The 21,968-nt window shown below is 34.8% G+C and overlaps 1 protein-coding gene across 1 annotated transcript in view; it reads right to left on the reverse strand.

Moving 5' to 3' along the window:
• Positions 1 to 197: 197 nt before the first annotated feature.
• The window catches only part of LOC104519778 (echinoderm microtubule-associated protein-like 5), a gene marked incomplete at both ends in the record, with an annotated part of 32,210 nt that continues 10,439 nt past the window's right edge, over positions 198 to 21,968 (reverse strand). The window contains 13 exons of the mRNA XM_010167990.1: positions 198 to 286; positions 1,200 to 1,331; positions 2,142 to 2,294; positions 3,738 to 3,879; positions 5,645 to 5,772; positions 6,809 to 6,920; positions 7,574 to 7,776; positions 9,661 to 9,761; positions 11,151 to 11,244; positions 12,526 to 12,631; positions 13,918 to 14,104; positions 20,581 to 20,699; positions 21,088 to 21,194. Of these exons, the coding sequence (XP_010166292.1) occupies positions 198 to 286; positions 1,200 to 1,331; positions 2,142 to 2,294; positions 3,738 to 3,879; positions 5,645 to 5,772; positions 6,809 to 6,920; positions 7,574 to 7,776; positions 9,661 to 9,761; positions 11,151 to 11,244; positions 12,526 to 12,631; positions 13,918 to 14,104; positions 20,581 to 20,699; positions 21,088 to 21,194 (1,673 nt within the window). The remainder of the gene's footprint in view (positions 287 to 1,199; positions 1,332 to 2,141; positions 2,295 to 3,737; positions 3,880 to 5,644; positions 5,773 to 6,808; positions 6,921 to 7,573; positions 7,777 to 9,660; positions 9,762 to 11,150; positions 11,245 to 12,525; positions 12,632 to 13,917; positions 14,105 to 20,580; positions 20,700 to 21,087; positions 21,195 to 21,968) is intronic.

A 21,968-nucleotide genomic window follows, 5' to 3' on the forward strand; every position in this document is an offset into this window, starting at 1 on the left:
AACATTCTGTGTGATTCTGTGATCTAACTGAATAGGCTGAGGGGGTGGGGGGGAGGTAAAAGACAGCAAACACCTAAACAGAAGCTTTTTCAACAGATCAGTTATAGTTTTACACATCATTCCATCTTATGTGGTATAGATGGTTGTAGCATAACTCTGATTTGCAAACAAGTTAAGAAGGCAGTCTATTTCCTCACCTCCAAACTAGGAATTGTCTGTTTTTTCCCACGAGGAGCTTCAAAAAACAACTGCTCTTTAGCACCAGTGTTGACTTGCAAGAGCTTCCCTATAAAACATATTATATATTGTATAATAACAAAATTTCATTTAACAAAAAAACCCCAAACAATCAAAACCAACCAAAAAACCAACCAAAAAACCAACCAAAAAACTTGTATAATGCATCCTTTTTCTCTCCTATTTATGGCTGTCCCATCAGACAGTAGACAAAATATACTGGGTCTAAATCAGAGCTTGCTTCTGACAACCAGCTGACCGGTACGCACGTGCTCTTGGGACTGAGAAGCACCTATGCTGCCTGGTCAATGGCTGCTTCCAAGTAGCTGACTTCTGCTTGTCTTTATATTACTTCTTTTCTGAGGGAAATTCTCATTAATGTTTCTGTCCTCTTCTTGTTTTCAAAATTCTTTTTGAAAGGAAGCTAACTTATAACACTTTCAAATTAAACTGGACTGCTTCAAATCTGATTATGTAGAGGAATAAGAGCAGGAACTAATAGATTGCACAATTGCTCTGCCTTGTTTTTGTATGAAACAGGACTAAAGTCAGCATTTAAATTAATCATCTGTTCAGACCCATGAAGACAGAAAATCCAGTCTTTCCACTATTTTTGACAAGGATACATGTTCCTGAGCTACAGATGCAACTGCATTATGCAGTACATTATTCAAGAAGTAGAAGTCAATAATAAGCAGAGAAGACATAAAAAAACCCAACAAAAAACCCTCCAAACAATCCAATCTATAGAGACAATCTATTTTACTTCAAATTGCACAACTTCTAAATACACAAACAGTAGTAAAAATAATGTTTTTATATTTATTCAGATGCTGTGAACATACTCATAAACTGAAGAAACAAATCTGTCAGTGATACTATAAATTCATACTGTAATGTGCTGTATTTAGTGTATAATGTAATCAATCTTCCAGTAGATTTTTAGAAAGAACGCTACTTACCTCTTATGTCCCAGTCCATGTGTGTGATATAGCTGGAGGCTCCCTTGCAAATTCCTACTCGTTTACTGCTCATTACATTGTAAATATCTACAAAGTTGTCACAGGATGCCACAGCTAAATACTTTCCAGCCCCTAAAACACATCAGTAGAAACAGAAGACATATTCCAAAATTGTAGTGCTCTGTGTATTAAAAACAAATACATTCTGGAATTTAGCTATATGCAACTGAGACTTCTTTGAAATGAGCTTGCTAATTTATACATAGTCCCTGACAGACTAATGTTCATATCACATAATCAAAATCAGTATGAAATATATGACCATTATATCTTCAAACACTAAAAACTATTTGATGAAATTTTAAACATCTATTGCACTCAGAGAGTGCTAAGGCTTAGGTAACCAGAAAGTAATGTTGCATGAGAATTGCTATCAGCAGTTTGCATAAAATCTCTCCTACAGAAGAGTATTTCACTGAAGCAGTATTATTAGTTTAGACCATACATTTGAGTTCCTAAATAAGAGCTGTACTGTCTGAAAAAAACTAGCCTCACTGGGAGTGCTAAGCATTGTAGGGGGGAAAAGAAGAAGACACATCCATTTCAAGCACTCTCATTAGCTAACAGTAACCTCAGTGAAGAGCCAAACTTGCGCCGTTGAAAGTGGAATCCTAGGGACCTAAGGAGGCTGCTGGGTGTTCATTGTTTAAAATTGGTTGTTGCATTCAGGAGGTTAATATGAGTGAATCTATTCAAATAATCTCATCTTTCAATGAGCAACACAGGATTTCACACCCAATATTTTTCAAAATTTGAATGGAAGTCTTGCTGACTTGTTACATGTAAAAGAGTACTACAAATCTCTACTTCTTTTATCTTTTGAAGGTTATAAAGCTTGCTTGAACAACCTTGATACAAAAATCTTAATTTTAAATCACTTACCAGGAGAAAATCGGATCTCTGAAATAACATCTTTCCTGTGCTGGAAAGAGACTAGATCCTCCAGTGTATCTGCATTAACTATCAAAAAACTTCCATCATTGAGTCCAACAGCTAATGCTTTTCCATCAGGAGAAAAGCAGCAACATCTCCCTCCTATGAGAAATGCAGAAATGGCATTCAGGTACATTTACAGAGCATAATCCCTCTTTTAGATTTATTATTCCAGTAGTTTAGGAAAGCTATTTTTATACTATATGGTCTAATTAAATTATTTAGATGCTGCCAAGATCATTTCCAAGCTCTACATCTGTGACAGCACACAGAAACTATCATCAAATCGAGAAGTACACAGCTCCAGAATCTTAGATTACATTTATTTGCATATTAATTGACATAAGTTCTACATTAGTAATACAGATTAATCACTATTGTCTATATATTTTTCATTTGCTCTCCTTCTTAGTGTCTGGTGCCAGTTGTTTGTTACCATTTGCTCTGGTAAGGAGAACGCAGTTGGAAAAGATCTTCTGGACTCACAGAATCCAGTCATTTCCCATCATGGTCACTATGTCATATAATCCTTTTAATAAACATGTCAAGTTTAATTTGAAAAATAGTTTCATTTCCAGTCTGAATTTACTTAGGGTCAGCTTGTATAGATTTGTTTCCATGCTAGAATTTTCCATTAGCATAAATATTTTTCCCTACTATTTGTTCCTCTGATTAACTTGTAGACAGTAATCTTTTATTTAGCTGACAAAGCTTCTCATTCATTATCCTGTAGCTCCTCTTTCTCCACACTCAACTTTCAGTTTAATTTCCTTCAGCTGAACACAGATGAGAAGTGTACACCAAAATCATTCTGATTAATCTCTTGTGAATTACATTAATACTTCAGTATGTCCGGGGAAAAACACCTCACTATCACACATAATTGTCATCCTGTGATCAGCTAGAAAATCCTGAGCCTTCTGCTCCTCAGTTACTTCTCAGCTACACAGACATTTTCCTTACAGTCACCAAGTCTTGTCTTTTTTAATTACCAAAAACTATCCCATTTCTTTTACTGCAGTTTGTAGAAGTATCCTCCTTTTTCTGTACAGTACACAGATACTTTTTAAGATCGCCAAAGCACCTCAAACTGTGTCTCATCAGCAAATAAAGTTCTCACAGTCCTTCTTTTTCTGCCAAAACTACTTTTATTAATATTAAGAAATATCATCTTTCATAAAGAAGATAAGCTCAACATCACTCCTAAGATTTCTTCCAAAAATTTCTAGATTCAAAGTCCTCCACTGTTCAAAAAAGTTTGCATTACTACAACCAACATGGCAGATTTATGAAATTGGCTCAACTTTTGTCATAAGTTCACTGACTTAAATATGTTACAATTGCAAAAAATCTTAAGAACAGTATTACATAGAAATCTTGCATACAGATTCATTAGCTTAAGGACTACATAACTCTCAAACATAGCATCGATAAAATAATGTGAGCAAAGAAAGGAATTTATTCAGTCTTGCTTTTGAAAGATTCATAATATCAGTAAATGTCAACTGAATTCAGTTAAATACGTTTTCATACTAAGCATCTTACCCTTCTTCAATTTGCGAACAGCTAACATACAATGGCTAGGAGATAAATCCCATATTCTTAAAGTTTTGTCATCACTTACAGTGGCACAAATAGGTAAATGAGGATGAGTAGCTAGACCCCAAACTTCCCCCTCCATGTGACCCTGAAAAAACATAATCAATCAGATAACTTTGTATTTTAAACTGAAATATAAAATAATACATTTAAGGAAGTTAAAAAAACAAAACAAAACAAAAAAAACCAACAGAGAGAATATGCATATCTCTAGAGGATAATAAAGAAATATCTGAATAGAAACATAGAGTACCTGAAAAAACTGACTCTGCTACTCATAGTGAAAGTGCAAATTATAATAATTAGTACTAGAGAAAACTTATTGAGAAACAATCCTCACACACATCTACATCAATGACATGGACAGTGGGATCAAGTGCACCCTCACCAAGTTTGCAGATTACACCTAGCTGAGTGGTGCGGTTGACATGCCTGAGGGATGGAGTATCATCCAGAGGGACCTGGACAGCTTGAGAAGTGGGCCTACGTGAACCTCATGAGGTTCAACAAGACCAAATGTAAGGTTCTGCACCTGGGTCGGGGCAATCCCTGGTATCAATACAGGCGGGGCAATGAAGAGATTGAGATCAGCCCTGCAGACAAGAACTTGGTGGTACTGGTGGATGAAAAACTGGACATGAACCAGTAACGTGCGCTTGCACGTTGGCCAATTGTATCCTTGGCTGCATGAAAAGCAGCATGGCCAGCAGGTCGAGGGAGGTGAGTCTGCCCCCCTACTCTGCTCAGACCCCACCTGGAGTACTGTGCCCAACTCTGGAGTCCTCAGCACAAGACAGACATGGATCTGCTGTAGTAGGTCCAGAGGAGGGCCACAAAAATGGTCAGAGGGCTAGAACATCTCTCCTACGAAGAAAGGCTGAGACAGCTGGGGTCATTCAGCCTGGAGAAGAGAAGGCTCTGGGGGGACCAGATAGCAGCCTTCCAGTAGTTAAAGTGGGCCTATAAGAAAGATGGGGACAGACTTTTTAGCAGGGCCTGTAGCAATAGGACAAGGGGTAATGGTTTTAAGTTAACAGAGGGGAGATTTAGACTAGATATAAGGAGAAAATTTTTTACAGTGAGGGTGCCCAGAGAGGTGATAGATACCCCATCCTTGTACACATTCAAGCTCAGAATGGACAAGGCTCTGAGCAACCTGATCCAGTTGAAGATGATTCTGCTCACTGCAGGGTGGTTGGACTAGATGACCTTTAAAGGTCCTTTCCAACCCAAACTATTCCATGATTCTGTGATCTGTATTTTTTATTTACTTTAGTTTTTAATACATTCTTTTTTTAAAAAATCTAGTTCTTTACAAATTGCATTGGCCACTCAGAAGTGTGAATTCAAGATCCACGTTTTTATTTAAGTATGAAAGAAAATAATGTGATGATATGATGTAAAATCTCTGTTCTATACTCAAGCTTAAGAACTGCAGTCTGTTTGGTATGGCAAATAAAATGGAAATGTTTTTTACATAATTACAAAGAAAATCTAAAAAACCTCAAGGAGATAACTTTTAAAAACAGTAAGAGTAATCAGTATTCAGAAAAAGATAATAAGGCATTTGGTGAAGGATCCACTGTTTCACACACTTATTTTTAAATTTTAAAAAGAAATATGATTTTTGTCTGTTTGAAATGAACTTGTGGAACAAATTAGTACATTAAATTCTGTGATCTGTTTTGCTCATTAAAGAGTCATAATGGTCTAGCCTAGCATTAAAAATCTAGTAAGTGACAGTAACTCACTAACTTCACTAGTAATTAAAATGCTTGTTATTTCACACCAGTCTTTATATGAAAAATAAAATAATGTTTGTGGTATGGAATATTTGACTATTTAACATGTACCTGAACCAGCAGAGTTATTGGTCCACTTTTATCCACCTCCAATATTTCACCATTCTTTGTACCCACTAAAATATGACCATGTCCTAAAGATATGGCACGTATAGAAGGATTATCTTCTAAGAGGAGACCTAGAATGTTAAAATGTTAGAAGACAAGATTCTCAGGTATCTTAAAGAGGATTTTTCACACATGCACATTACATCCTCACTGTAGAAAAAGATACTCAGAAGTAAACAAGTAAAAACATACTCCTGCCTGGAAGAACTTAAGACATTTGCATTCATTTGGGAGTATTTAGCAATTACCCAACTGACATTAATCTTTCTCCTCAACCGAGTATCTCTGAAGTTGATTCAGCCTGACTCACTGGCTTAGTGAAAAAATGTGAACATGAATTATCAACTACACTACTATACTGCCAGCATTTATATTACCTTCAAATCTACCTTTTTATTAAACAGATATGAGAATGAGATAGTCTGCAGTAGAATGTTTTAGTTAAAGGGTGTTTCCATTTGTGATTTTTGAAAAACAACCCATATACATTAGAACAGAACAAATGTTATTTTAAAGTGGAGAAGAGAAAAGGCTATCCAGGAGGTCAAATAAGGAAAACTGTAAATCAGCACTAAGATCAAGAATAAATGGAAGAAACAGGAATAACAGGAATGAAAATGTTCTTAAATAATTTCAAGAGACATGTATTTACAGAAAATTAAGTCACAAAATAAACTAAAACATTACAAAACTAACCACAATTCTGAATTCTGTTTCTCCTCCAAATAAAAAAAAACCCAACAAAACAAAACAAAAAACAAAACCAGGCAAGATACTTCATGATTAGAAATATAATAGGCTTTTTGGCTGCCGTTTAAAAAAAAAAAATTACCTGAGTGGTAAAAGAATCAAGGTTAAATCAGTTAATTCAGGCAGATAATAGGGGAAATATGATCTGCACCCACCAAATGTGAAAACAGACACTTCAACATCCCAACTGAAAAACTACTTATTTAGAATGAATAAAGCTTTAAAAAAAAAAAAAAAAATTTAGTATTCCTTAAGTCAAATGCGGATTTCCTCCTACTGGAGAAAGCAATTCCACAGAAGTACTTTTCTAAAGAAAGTATTTTAAATGCAATAAAAAATAGGGTATGTCTGTGTTACCTTTAGACCCAGGGGCCAAAGCAGCCCTTTTGATGGCATAGGTTTTGAGACAACGTTCAAAGGTATCATCCCAGAGAGCTACTACCCCATCCTTTCCTCCAGTGACAAATCCCTGTCAAAAAAATAAAAAATTTTTTTTTTTTTTTTAAATCACAAGTTCTAATCAATTATTATCTCTCCTCAATTTTTCAGTGTTTTCTGCCAATACTGAAAATGGATTATATACAACACTGCAATGCACAGAACTACATCTGTTAGAGATTAAAAGATCAGAAGTAACAAAATTGCTGAATTGTCCTCCTGACGAAGTCAGTACAGTCTGTGCAGTGCACATACACAGGTTGGATTTAAAAATTCTAACCAATAAATTTCTACCATACTAGAAGAATAATTTGACTGACATAATGAAATGTTTTTCTTCATATTTAGCCTCAATATCCCTCTGGTATTTCACGTCGTTACTGCAAGCCAAACTTAGTACCACAAACACACACCATTAAACTCATGGGTGCTTAAATCAAAAAGTACTTTTGTTTATCATAAGTTACTATTATTTCTTTAGTAAGAGATCATAAACCACAAGGGTTTGAGAAACAGCACGCTACATAACAAGAATTAGAAACATGCACAAAACACTGTTTTGAATCTGGACCTCACAAGGCTTTTCTGTAATAGGAAAGAAAGCCACGGATTTCCGAGTCTGGGAAAGGCCTAACTTCAGACTTTTTTGTCCAGACATCAAAAAACAATGAGCAGTTTATTTACTTTTTCCAATGCGTGCATGCTGAACACAGGACCATCATGTGCTTTGACAGTTTTCATGAGAAACACATCTCTCCAAATACACACATCCCCCGTGGAAGTTCCAGAGAAGGCCATTTCTTCAGTCCAGCCATATACTGCACACATCATTGTATCGGTTCTTCCCAATGCACCTATGCAGCCCTTTCTCCCAATGAGTCCTCCACCTGGTCCAAACCAAAAACAAGCCATCAGATGTTTGCTTAGAATTACCTTCCAAAAGCTTTACAACTTTACCCAGAGCAACAAGTCCTTTTCTTCTGGTTCACCCTTGCTCCCAAAAAATTGAACCCGACAAGAGTTCTCACAAAATAAGATTTTGGTACTATATGGCATCTTTCAATAGAAAACCCTTACTTTTAACTTACTGCTTGAATCTGGATTTGAATTTGTACATATACCCACACAGATATACAAAGAGAAAATACATTTGCAAACTTGCATTAAACAAAAGACTTAAGATCATAGTTAATATGTTTGTAGAAACACAGTTCATAGAAATTCCTAATGAAATTAACTCAGGGAAAAACAGAAATGTTTAAATACTGACATCCCATCCTTTTCAGGATTTTTTTTTAGTGAGAGAACTTCTGATTTTATTGTAGAGGCTTACCATATTGGCCTCCGGATAGCAGAAATGTACAGCTATATAAATTTTAAAATTCTTTAAAATACCATTATCTAAAATCATTTGACAGGTATAACACATAGTAACTTCTGACTAGAAAGTCAGATTTATATTTTCACAATCCTTAGAGAAACTTCATCTGGTACAACACAGAAGCTCCTTAGGATCTGACCCTTCATACTATTCCCATACAGTCTCTGAACCTCTCTGCCATCACTTGGCACTGATGAAAATTTAGCCCAAAGCATATACTTTGGTGTCAATTCCCGCATTAAGTGCACCTGCTCTAGTGCAGATTTCAGAGAGCTAGAATTTCTTAAGGTGCACTGATACTCTACTCCTCACGTTAACACTGCTAAGTGTGTTTCCCAGTGACTGCCTTCCCAGTGTACCATTGCAGTTTCACACAGATGAGCTGTAGCATTAGACAAATCTGATTCTTGCTGACTGAGCAATGCCAGAGATAAAGAAGCATTATAAACAAATTCATTTCTTTATTCAAAATCACCATCTCCAAGCTTTTATTATAGTTTTCTTTCAAAATAATTTATAGTAATTAATTCAGTAAATATTCTGAGACACTTTGTTCTTTCTATAGATAGCAAGTACAATTGTTAAAATTAATAATTTATATAAAATTCAACAGCTTGTCCTCAAGCAATCTTGATTAATTACTGTTGGAGACAGAAGTAAGAAAACTAGCACAATTTTTTCATCACACTTTTCTGCCCACAATTAATCTTTATCAAAGGCTCATGAGTTGAGGTATATAAATTCTGCATGAAAAATTAGAACATTTGTAGGAGATAAGTTAGTCTTCTGTAGCACAGGTCTTTCTAAGTTTTGAGATTTGAAACAATGAAGTTCACACTAATATCAGGGAATGATTTTTTTCACTCTTCGAAATTTTTCAAGCAGATAAAGAAAGCTGCTTTATCTTGGCTTTTAATTGTCAAGTTCAATAGAGGTATCTAAACAAACAAGTCTCAACCAGCACATATACTCTCTTCAAGTACTCCATCTTACTTTTTGTATGAGGATTTTTATAACCTTAAATTTATTTATATGACTCTTTATAACAAAGATGTTCTAAAGGTTCCTCTTCCAAAAAACTGTTCTATGATTTTAGAGCAGCTCTGTAATATTTTCAGATGTGCTATATCATTACTAGATATAAAAACAGACAATACAAAATCCAGGGTCATTTCTACTTGTGTAGCTCTAGCTCCGTGGGCAAATTGATCTTATAAAAAATTCCCACTATGCCATAATGCCAATTAATGTTATTTCTACTAGGGTAAAGCTAACTTAGAGAGATATACAGAGAAAACATTTGCCTTTAATGCATGAAACATACTGTAAGAGATGCAATATTTACACTTTAAGTAATAGAAAATGCTGTAATTCTGGAAAGTTTCCTTACCTGCTCTACGCCAGAATTTCATGTGTTTAATTCCAACAGTGATCAATTTATCAGGCATATAAGGATTGATCTTAACTACAAAAATCTTATCTTTGCTTCCCCTGAAATGCAAAGCAAAATATTTTCAATAAAAGTTTAACTATTCATATTTTTAAATAGGGTTTTTTTGCCAATGTATACCTTCTCTATCTTGCCAACATTTACTTCCAAATCATTAACAATAATTTATTAAGAGGAGGAAGAAAGCCAAATAACTAACATACTGAGTCCTGTTCCATTTTCATTACCCTTCAGATCTCATTTTGAAAATAAATTGCCATTCTCATCCACCTTTTAATTGATTTTTCTTTTTCTTATTAGAATAAAACATGCTGCTATATCAATTTTAAATGGAAATTTCAGTTGTTTCTAAAAACAATAAAATCTGTTGTGTTTTATATTTCTTACTATGCTTCTATAAAACCAATGCCTTGTTTCAGTCCTATAGTTTAAAAAACACCTTTCAACTATGTTTGCTATCTATGCAAGGAAAGTACTGCTTACTAGTAGGTTTGGGGTTTTTTTAAATGCCAAAGAGCCTCTAATCCCTAATTTTTGCTCCTTGTTCAAGAACGGCAATAATCTTTTACCTTCTGTCATTTTCAGACCACTAAATGAACTAGTGGCAAAAAGCATTTCTTTCCAAACTCACACTGTAATCTTTGAAGTATAGATGCTGCTCTCAAAAATTCTATTCAATTCCTCTGTGTAGGTAGGAGGAAAAACACTCCAGAAAGTAAATCCAGTATAAACTGGTTAAAGTTTGATTTAAAAAAAAAAAAAAAAAAAAAAGACATGGGATTGGGGGGTTAAAAAAGCAGGGGGGTTTAAAAAAAAAAAAAAAAATTTTAAAAAGCTGGAAAAAAAAAAAAAAATCTTGTGAAAGGCAGACAAATGAAAAGCCCAAACCAGTATCTTCAGAGAAGCCAAGCTAACTGAGCTTCTGACAAATAACTGGGAAGGGAGTACTCTTCTTTATCATCTATTCAGGATATTCATTCCTCAGTGGATAAGAAACTCGAAGCCTGTTTAATTAGTGTATATGAAATAATCTGCGCAGAGTCAAAGAAACTTCCAAAATATTTAACCTTTGGAGGTTGTTTAGTCCAACTTCCTGTTCAAAGCAGAGATAACTTCAAAGTTAGATCAGGCTGCTCAGGACTCAGAAAGGAAAAGGTAAGAACCTTGAAGAAAAGAGAACTGATCTTGTCTTATATGTCTTCTTTCTTCACCAGTTGAGGTGTCTCTGTAATAATTCCTGTTGACTCTATCAAAGCTTCAGTTTTTCTTCCAAAGTTCTAAGGCTGTGCTAAATGTTATTGCCTGTATTACTTAAGTGATAGAAATTGCTAATTTATTACAGAACTGTTATTCTCTAATTAATATATTTTGCTTATTGTCTTTTGAGACTAAATCTAGGTACAAATTTTAAAACAAAGTTAAATTCCTACCTTATTGCTGAAAGCTTTTCACCTTTCTTCCAATCCCAGAGTACAATAGTGTGATTGTCATCTATTCCAACAGATGCTAATCGTTTCCCATCCGCTAAAAAAATAAATTGATGATTAAGAAAGCAGACAGATAACACTATGTTCCAATAATAAGAAACAATATTAAAGAATATTATAACTTCACAAATATTATAAGAAGAATGTACAAACACGTACATAATTGTATGATGTGTGCTTAGAGGTATGTCTGTCATCTGTTTGCTTTTAAACTTGAGTGGTCAGCTGGATGGAGTTTAGGACTTCAAGTTACCTTGTCTAAAAATTGCACTTAGATCCTCTGTGTTTGTATCAAATGCTTTGTTCAGCTAGTTGCTGACACAGTTGCACAAAAACCTTTATTACAGGTTGTACTGTGAGATTTTCCTGTCCACTCTGAAAATACCTGTTCATTTCTAAACAGGAAAGCATTGAAGCAATAACATGAAGTTTATTAAACATCCTTGAACTTATTAAGTGTGAAGCCTTGAGCAACTCTGAAGTATATCCCATGTTAACCTCCAAGAAAGAAATTTTTTGTGCTCACTCATGATCAATAACTTTCTGACATGTATCCATCTTTGAAATTGCTATACATCCATGCCAGAATCTGGGAAATGAGATTCATGTCTTGGAAAAGGAGAATCAAAGAAAGGTAAGAAGCATCAAAGTCCCCAAACTACTCATCTTTGTGCCCAATATCTTCACTCTGAGGTTAGAGATCCTATCTAGTAAATCCAAACCAATAAAGAATGAAAAGAAGCCAGTGGAGAAAAATAAATTTAACATTGATACAGGAATTCAATGTATGGGATGCAAAAATCTCTAAAGATTTAACTGACAATCTCTTATGTGAGTATAAGGTAGAGAGAGGTGCTGTGTTTCTGCCCAGAAGAACTCCGTAACTGGACTTTCCGAATTTATCAGTGTGCTACCAAACTGGCCTGCAGGATTTAATAAAAATGAAAAAAAAAAAAAAAGTGCACACCTGATCAATTTGCTCAAAAATCTGCTTATACAGTTGTGATGCAGACACAATACTCAAGATGTGTGTGCCTGTCTCATACAAACAAAAGAAATTCCAAAGTGATCAGCTCAGCTATCAAGTGGCACAGAAACTGTTCCTGCATTTCCTGATATGCAAGATTCCACAGGAGCATTTTTAATGAATGATCCATTTAAGACAGCCTTTCTCATTTGACATTGATCGCTGGAGAATATTTTTAACACAAACTCTTCAGGGTAAAGGAATTTCCAATTGCTCATTAGAACTGATTAGCTTGTATTTTCATACAAAAAAGGAAAACTGCATATAAATAAATAAATAAACAGTTATTACCTGAAAAATCAACAGCACACACACCGTACTGGTGATAGCCCTTTAATACTGAGAGTGGTTTTATTGTTTCTGTATCCCAAATGTGTATTGAGGAATCTCGACCAACCTGAAAGTATACATATTTTGAACCTTTTTTTTTTTCCATTTCTCAGTTACTTCACACAGCTTTAAAACTATAATATTGACAAACACTTTTAAAAGTATCTGAAAAACTTCAGTTATAAAACTTTCCTAGTATTTCTTCTGTCTGGTCAAAAGTATATTATTGTTCCTCCTGCTTTACAAATATCACTCCCCAACTGTCTCTTTCTTTCCCCCCAAAAGAACTTGAGCACACTAATCACAATTAACTAAGAGTCCTCTTGGGGGGGGGGGCAGGGAGAGGAAGCCCATCATTGATTGCAGTGGCATATTTATTCCATCAATTCTCTATCAGTTATTCCCTAAAAATAAAAAGTTATTTTTATTGCTAGTATGTAAGCTACGATATGTTTGAGAAATTAAGGTGACTTCCATTGCTTTCTGGTGTCACTACAAGTGCCTACAAGTCAGATTCTAGCGCATTGATACCTGTGGAGCAATCCCCACTAGAATGACACTAGCACTGGTAACTAGAACTTGGCAAGAAATGGAATACAGTTTATTCTATTCAACTGTATACAAGCATTATTAGTTAATTTTTGCAAGATTATTTGCTATTCCAAAAGTTTTCCACCTCAATACCCAAAAGGGGCTGCAAAACCAGAATACTCTCCTGTATTAAGACCAAGGGCAGGACCCAAGAAAACTAGGATCTCCAATTTATTTAATAATAATAACAGCAACAATAATTATATTAATTAAAAAGCCCTGAAACATTAAATCAAACCTTCAAGTCCTGGTGTATAAACATTTAAGAGAAGAGATGTTTGTCAGAAAACATGAGTGAAAAAATTTACCTAAAATTACTGTCTAGCAAAAGATAAAATGAACTATTATAAATACTTTAGCAACATACATACCTGTGTTGCATGTACAAACAGTAAATAGTTTGGCTACAGGTGATAACCAAAAACATAATGCATGAAACTGAAATGCCAGAATGTAGTAACAACTGCTAACTTCATGTTATGTAATGTTACATGAATGTAACAATAACATAGCTAGCTTCACAACTAATTTACTAAAAAGATATATTTTACTTGCACATTTCCTCCACTTTTTATCATGAAGAAGCAACATAATGCTGAATAAAAAAATATTAATCTATTCTTAAACATGATTTCATATGCAACAGAAATGCAGACCTTCACATGAATAAATGTAGACTGGACTTCCTTCCTCCAAAACAGGCTTTTCTAAATTCAGTAGTAACAACTTCAGATTCTTATTGCAGATGAACATGCATCCTACCTGGCCAGTTGCCACATAGTCCTTTAAGGGATGAATAGCAAGGCAAAGAATGTCATCATCATGACCTAGATAAAAGCTCTGTGTGTTCTGCTGTCGATTGTACACCACTCCCACTGCTGCAACATGGTATACAATTTCACCCGTCTGAGTGTAAAATAAATTGCTTCGACAGTCGTAACCTCTGTAACTAATTAGAGAAAAGAATTTTGTTCATCAAGGTCATAACCAAATATACTGAAACTTTGAAACAAAATTATGCAAGATCTATTTTGCACATGGAAAAACTCAGATTACTTACCTATTACTGTATTGGTGGTTTAAGATTATAAACATTTTCCCAAAGGAATACCAATTTAACAATTTCATTTAGTATTCAGACATCAGTACTACTAGCATTAGTTTGAAAGTGGCTGCTATTTTATAGTTACTCTCAACAACTAGTTTAGAAGAAGAAGTAATAGCTAGTAATTTTTCCAGACCACATGGAGAATTCGAGCATGCAACATGTAACTAAAGGAAACAGCCAAAACTAATACTTTAAACATTTTCTATCTCTTACTGCTCAAAAATCATGCAGCAAAAGTTTCCACAAGAATGTGGAGAACACAGATATCATAAAACTGAAAGTTTCTGGAAACTTGCTAGCAGAAAACAAATGCATAATTTTTCTTCCAGATGAGTTTCTTTTTTGAAGGAAAACCTGTTTCCTTCCTGATACAGGAACAGGCATGAGTAGGCCAACTCCGAACGCATAGTATGCACTATCACAGTATACACATTTCTTCCTGGGTGTAATTAAGATTTAGTACCCCATAAAAACCAAAGGTAGCATTTTCAAAAAGGCTAGGGTCCTACTTTCAGAAGTAATTTAAGTGGCTCAGAAACCTAAAAAACATTAAACAAACAAGCAAGTTTTAAATTGGTGTTTTTAATAAAGTGACCCTTGGCAGTCAATGCAGATAACGTTTGCAAATGTGTAACTTAAATTCGTTCTTTCCTTTCTTCTGGCATAACAATGCTCCATATACTCCTGACACATCCTGCTTCTATGCTATTAATTCCCCAGCTAACTTCTTTTGCTTCTCCTGTTCTTATGGATCTTCATTAAACCAATTTTTTAATTATTTTACAAAGATGCAGGAAAAATCTGGTTACATTTCTAAATATACAGTTAAATTTACAGGAAGGGAATGACACACTTGAATGTGTTTGAGTTAGCCATGAATCATCTTTACTTAGTGATCAGAAGGATCTATCTCAATATTTTTGCACTCAACTTCTAATTGTACTAGTTGAAAAAAAAAAAGCCCTGAAGGTTATCAGCAAATCATTCTTGGCAAACAAAGTAAACTTTCACCATCAGCAACTGCAAACTAATAGAAATCTCTAATATCTATGTTATACTTCTCATGATATTAATTTCTTTGCTTAATTAAAACCACGTATCATCAGAAAGAGAAAACTATATTATTTTTAGGGAGAAAACAAATGCAGGATCTTTCTGCAACAGTGCAGGTCTTTAAGTTATCACATAAGACAAAGATGCATCTGTACAATACCAGCAAGTGTCAGACATAAAATGAATGGGATAGCATTAAGATAATTACTGCATCTGAGACACTTAAAAGGTTTAAATGACACAGAAATTATGCAGTTCAAGTATAAAAGTTTTTCATAAAATTATATATAGCTTTCCTTGCATACACGGTGCAACCATATGCACTGTTCAGATCATATGCAACTAGGGAAAAATAGCTAAAATAATCTCAAAAGGTTTTTAAACAGAGCAGCAGCTTGTCGAGGTCCATTCCTCCCTGGATGCAGGCCACTGCATTTCCCCTTTTTGAAGTTTATGAGATTTCTCCCTGCCCAGATCTCTAGCCCATCCAGGTCCCTCTCGATGGCAGCACAGCCATCTGGTGCACCAGCCACTCCTCAGTTTTATACTGTCTGCAATATTGTGAAGTCCAAAGTTGAGTCTCATTAGATCATGAAAAGTAAAGTGAAATTCTTCAACTAGCAAAACCTGTGATAGCAGAGAAATAAAAGCTTTTAAGTAAGTCTCTCTCCAACCCGCTGATTAAATTGGTTAGTCACAGGCAGGTTCTTAACTTCACGTTTGGTCCCAGTCCAGCAACTTTTCAGTGCCTCCTGAGTTACCATCCCTGTAAGGCCTCTAGAAAAAAATCTTTCTGTTAGGTCTGAGGCTCAGCTCCATGTCTACTCCCTACTCTTCTCCAACGGATCAACAATCTAGACTTACAACACAGGTGTAGAGTCTTCAGTCATCCTTCACTCTCCCTCCACCCGTACCTGTCACCACCCAAACTTCCTCCAGCAGCAACACATGCAGATGTTTTGAAGCTGATTTCTGCCTGACCCAAAGTGCTGCCTGCTTGCCCTGCCTTGCTGCACCCTTCTTTGATGTCCAGCCACTAGTTTTTAAAATGACATAAGACACAATGGCCTACAGTAACTATTAGAAAGAAAACAAAAATAATGTATCACAGTATGCAACATCAACAGTTTAAGGACATGACAACATTCACTGAGAGGCAGGGATGATAAAGGCAGGCACAGGGCCAAAGAAGTTAATCTGGACCTATCACTGCTCAGACATTATTTTCCTGTGCTTCACTCTGCACTGTGCTCCGTTAAAAACACTGTATTACCTTTGCAAATGCAGAATAATTAAAACAATGCTGATTATGCACACTAAATGAGAATATTTTAAAAAGCAGCTGCAAAAATATGTATGCTGAAAAAAATAATGCTTTAGAAGTACTGAACACTGAGCAATTTCTTGTGAGCTTAGCAGTTACCTATAAAAGTAAAAAGCATTAAGACAGCAAAAAGGTCTCAGATCCTTCTATCTGCAATCCAGAAACTCAGAATTTTCACAGCTCTTGACATAACAGTTGCCTATATACCCTAAGTTAATAATAATACCCAGTATGTTAATGCCATGTATCACAGGACGCACACTGAAACCCAGTATGTTAATGCCATGTATCACAGGACTACCCAAAACATCCAAAATGTATCTAGGACGCAGGAAAATAGTTCTCATTATTCATATCTATAACTTTTTATGATCAGAAGCTTGGATTTTAGGTCACTTCCTCCAGTTATTTTTTTTTTAAAAGGTGTACAATCAGTTGTTTATAATTAAAATAAAACATATTTTGCCAAAATATCAAGCAGTGCAAAGAAAGACATTTTGTAACCCAGTAAAACATATCTCATCTTTCTCAAATGCCAGTTTACTAACTTCCTGACTACACAGGTACTTTTCAACAGAAGGATAAAGTGATGGGCTTAGACATTCCAAGCAGAGATGAAAAGCAGCATGTTTCGGTGTAGAAGATCATTTCCTGAGAATATGCTACCCAGTTCCAAAATACTTACATCTCCAAATTATTAAACTAATTTAGAACTGAGATTATTAGGTAATCTCAGAAAAAGCACAAAGCAAAACAATTTCTTTGCATACCAAAAACAAACCACAGAATTAATTTACAAGGCACCTTGATCAGCAACTAGAAGCTAAATAATGAAGAAAGCTCTGCATCACAGTTACTCAATAACATATAACAAGGCACAATAAACATAACACTGCATTCTGTAGTAGTTGATGTTTTCAAGTGGTCTTCAGCAACAGCTAATCAAACTACTAATCCAGGACTGATTCAAGTTAATATGACAGTAACTTCCAAGAAGAAAAGATAGCCACCTCAGTGCTATGTAGGAAAAAAAAATTGTCATTACTACAGTCATGAAGAGCAGGGACTGGATTCAGTCTGAGATTAAGACATGTAAATGTAGGTGTTCACTTGTATATTAGAAATATTAACACCCACATTTTAATTAACAGTTTTCTAGTCAATACAGTCAATAGAACCTGCAGGGCTACTCAGCTGACCTGACTTGAGCCAAATCACTCCTTATGCTCCACTGACTACTGACTGAATCTCCACTGACTGTGACCCAAGTTTGTATAAGTTTGTATACACACATAAAACCACCTACTTTTAGGCACACAATTGTAGGTTATTTAACCTGAAGCTGGATCCTACCCACAGCTGCAAGTTACATATCTATAACCAACCAAGGGGCAACTTCACAAGTAGTGTCCTCTCTGGGAAAAGAGTCAATGTTCATAGTTTGTCTGATGTTGTAAGTGTTTCAAAATTTTTATGTTACTCTTCAAAGTACATATGGGAAGTTCCCAAATATAGTGCAACCCTCCCATAAAAGTTTCCAGAAGAACCAAATGTCAAAATAAACATGGTTGAGGTCAAAGTCTTTAGCACAAAGGTAAAGATTTATTTTTTTTTAAATACTTTTGCATGGCCGTAGTGTTTTCTCAACAGGACCCACTCATAGCCTATTCCCTTCAGACGCTATTTGTAGCCCCCTGGTAGGAATCTATGCAAGGTGTTATAAGACTCTCATTTAAAAGCATGAGAAATCCCATGTCATCTTGAAACTGTAACCAAATTTCATTGTATGATAAGGTCAGTTCAATGAATATCCTGAAACTCAGACTAGATACTGCTTAGATCCTTCAAATATTAAAATAAATATACATATATCATTTTTGTGAGATCAGCAGCATAGCTTTGAGAGAATACAGGGCATAAGTACTATACTTGCATCCTTATTCCCTATCAGTAAAAAGAAAATATTACAAGTACTGAGTTTGAGAAAGGTGTTCCTCTGAATATCTCAGAAGTTGTATCCTTTTTATGTTTTTGAACCACCACCGCTGTCAAAGACATGGCAGAAAGAAAATACAGGAATAGTCAAGAAGAGGCCAAACTAGTACACTACTTTAGTAACACGTTTCTGATCACAACTGCATCAGCTCTCGTAGAGAAAGATGCACTTAAAGATTAACTTGTTACTAGAAGTTGCTTTCTCATCCATGTTAGTCAGTGGCTGGCTCACATAATCAGCATTATTGTTTTTTTATCCCCTTCCAAAACCAGGAAGTAACCATAGGTTTGAAAGATTTCTTACAGGATATGAAGAGAATTTTAAAAGTTCATCTTTCAAGGCAGTTGACAAATTCAAAACACAAAACCAATGTGCTCAAAAACAAAGAAAGGAAAAAGAGCTTCCTATTTCCCTAGTTCAAAAAAGCACTGCTTTTTACACTTTCAAGGAACATCCAAGACATTTCCATTGCAGCTAAAGAAAGATGAAGCAAAGCAGACTTCCTGAATCAGAGAATATGCCTATTACTCACTTGCATGTGGGTCACTTTAAAGTTAACAGCCTGGACATTGAGAAAAATCTGTTGTTCAGCATGGGTTCTTCATTAGTTTCCTTGATGCCCACTGGGTAACCAGACAGAACTCAACTGGACATTCTACTTCTGGTCATTCTTGGATATTCTGGTCAAGCTTCACTTCTGTTGTGAAGGAAATAACAATAATCCCAAAGATCCAGGGCCCTTGCTTGTGCTACATCTTCTTCAGGATCATTTGGTTTGATTCTTAGACCAAATTTTAAAGACTACATACAGCTAACCACCTTAATGCATTTTCTACACAGATATAAAAATCTTCAACTGAGAATTCCAGAGCGTCAAAAATAGAAACAAAAACCAACTCTGTACCAAGCTTCACAGTTATCATTATTTCCGAAGCTATTCCTCAGACTCCATGTCTTATACAGACAAAATTGCTGACTTGAATGACTTAACTATACTTAGCTAATTAATTTATTAAGAATTCCATGTGGAGCCCTTCTAAAATTGCTGAAGTGTCATTATAGACAGTATCAGTAACTTATCTGTGCATTCAATTATCTCTAAAAGAAGTTGTATTCCTACAGAGAGGTATCTTTTGGAAGGAAAACACAATATTACCTAATTTCCAATGCTTTAATTTAATAAAGGCTTTGGTTTTGCTTTATATGAAGGGAATTTATATTTCTGATTATTATTCTAATGTAGTGATCTCTACTGCCGGTTTGCTTTAAAACACCACATCTTTGTCCTGATGAAAAAGTCTTCACTTATTATGAAGAATTAGGGGAGACTACCAATCCTAAAGATGAAATCATAAGATTTCAAGGATGCATCTGAAAGTCATTTTGCTACTCAAATAAGCACCAAAAAGAGAATGAAACTGAATTAACACACTTATTGGACCTACTAAGAATTAAATTTAATTCCTAAGTGAACAGAGGAAAGTTTAAATTGTTTCAAATTAGGTACAAACAGTTTATACATTTTTTTTTTTTAATAATAAAACACTGATAGGAACACCATTTACTAGAGAAGCCAGTCATCTTCAACTACACTGTTTCTGTCACAGCTTCCAAAATAATACACCAAAGAGAAGTCTTATTTCCAGATACTGAAAAACATGGGTGATAGTCAAGTATTATATTTAGTCAGCTCTATTCAAATAATAAGTATCAGCTAAACTTTCAGTGCAAATTCACTTCAGAATTCATGTTCAGAATTAGTCTAGCTTGGCATCAAAGCTTTCTATTAATTTACTATAAATTTATTTTACAGAAATAAACAAAAACAGTAAATCACAAAGCAATTGACCTAAAAGTCTTTCATCAGATTATTAAATTATAAATATCAATCTACAAACCACAAACAGTCTGTTTGCATATTTTAAAGAATCCTAGTTTTCATACCCATGAACAAAATGTAATCTTATACTGTTCCCTGGAGCTCGCTCTCGTCTCTTAGAAGCTGCACTTTTTCTTTTTTCTTTGCATTGCTCTTTAAGTTGAGGTAGATCTTCTTTGTAAACCTTTAAGAAAGAGCACACTTATAAATTAAGAGATTAGTAAGAAAAGCATGTTTCTGAGAATTCAGCCACAGTTATCACCCATAAAAATATTATACTGACATAAGTGGAAAAAATCTCCAGTAACTGTACCTGGTTACTGTGTAGTGTAACTTGTTTTTAAATTAAAAACAAAACTCTAATAGTACATGCTAGGAATACATGCAATTACTTTTTCTTCTCTATTGTGTCTTAATATTTTGAATGCATCAGATAATAACAATTCTAAAGGTTTTGGTCTGTTCCTGCTCAGCTCTCAGTCTCCCCAGTTTTCAGATTTCACCAGGTCTTCATGAAAGACTGACTTAAACCCACAAAGCATTCCAACTGCCATTAAAACTAAAATCTTTACCTGTCGACGATAGGTGATCTGTGTCTCTTGTTCAATTTCAGAGTCCAGCTCTGGAACATCAGACTGATCTGAATCTGATTCATCGCTATTAGAATCAACAAGACTCTCTGCCACCAAGAAAACAGAAACAGAAAATGAAGCAACCTAAATTACAAACCAGAAAGTCTTTAAAGTAACTGCTTAATGTTTCTGATTTGATAATCAATGCTTATATTAACTACAGAATAAACTGCTAATAACTGACAGGCTGACAGGATCAATTCTGCTGATACAGTAGAAATAAGCCAACTTGTAAGTATGACAAATTTTTTTGTTTCTTTTTGGGAGCGAGTTAGTTTTCATTAATTAAAATTATTTCATCCACAACAATGTTAGGAGGAAAAGAAGTAAGAAGAGAATGAAGTAATGAGTACAAAGAAGAAACTAAGACTTAAGAGAAAACTAACAAGAAAAGCAAAGGGCTCCAAAGATAAACTTATGGTAAAGTGATCAATTGATGTAAGTAGCAATTCTTCAAAGTGGATTAGGAAAAAAAAATAAAATCATATATGGGAAGGAAGTGGTAAAATTTTTGGTGACTGTGGAGAAAAAGAGTAGTCATTTAATGTTTCTGTTTTACATCTGGGGAAAGCCAGATAACGTTTTAGCACAGAGCTTCATTCCAACAGAAACCAGAAAGAAAGTCCTGACTAATAAATAATAAAATATTTGGATCTTTCTACGACCTCTGACTGAATGTTGCACATTTTTAAATTAAGAAACCAGACACAAAATCGGTCTAGAACACAAATGGATTTTAAAAGATCTCAAAATGTAACTGCAAAGAGGGAATCACCACTCAGTAAGAAATTTTTCTAGATATATGCAATAAAGACCAATAT

Source organism: Antrostomus carolinensis, unplaced genomic scaffold (assembly GCF_000700745.2).
Source record: "Antrostomus carolinensis isolate BGI_N321 unplaced genomic scaffold, ASM70074v2 scaffold5435, whole genome shotgun sequence".
Taxonomy (NCBI): Eukaryota; Metazoa; Chordata; class Aves; order Caprimulgiformes; family Caprimulgidae; genus Antrostomus; species Antrostomus carolinensis.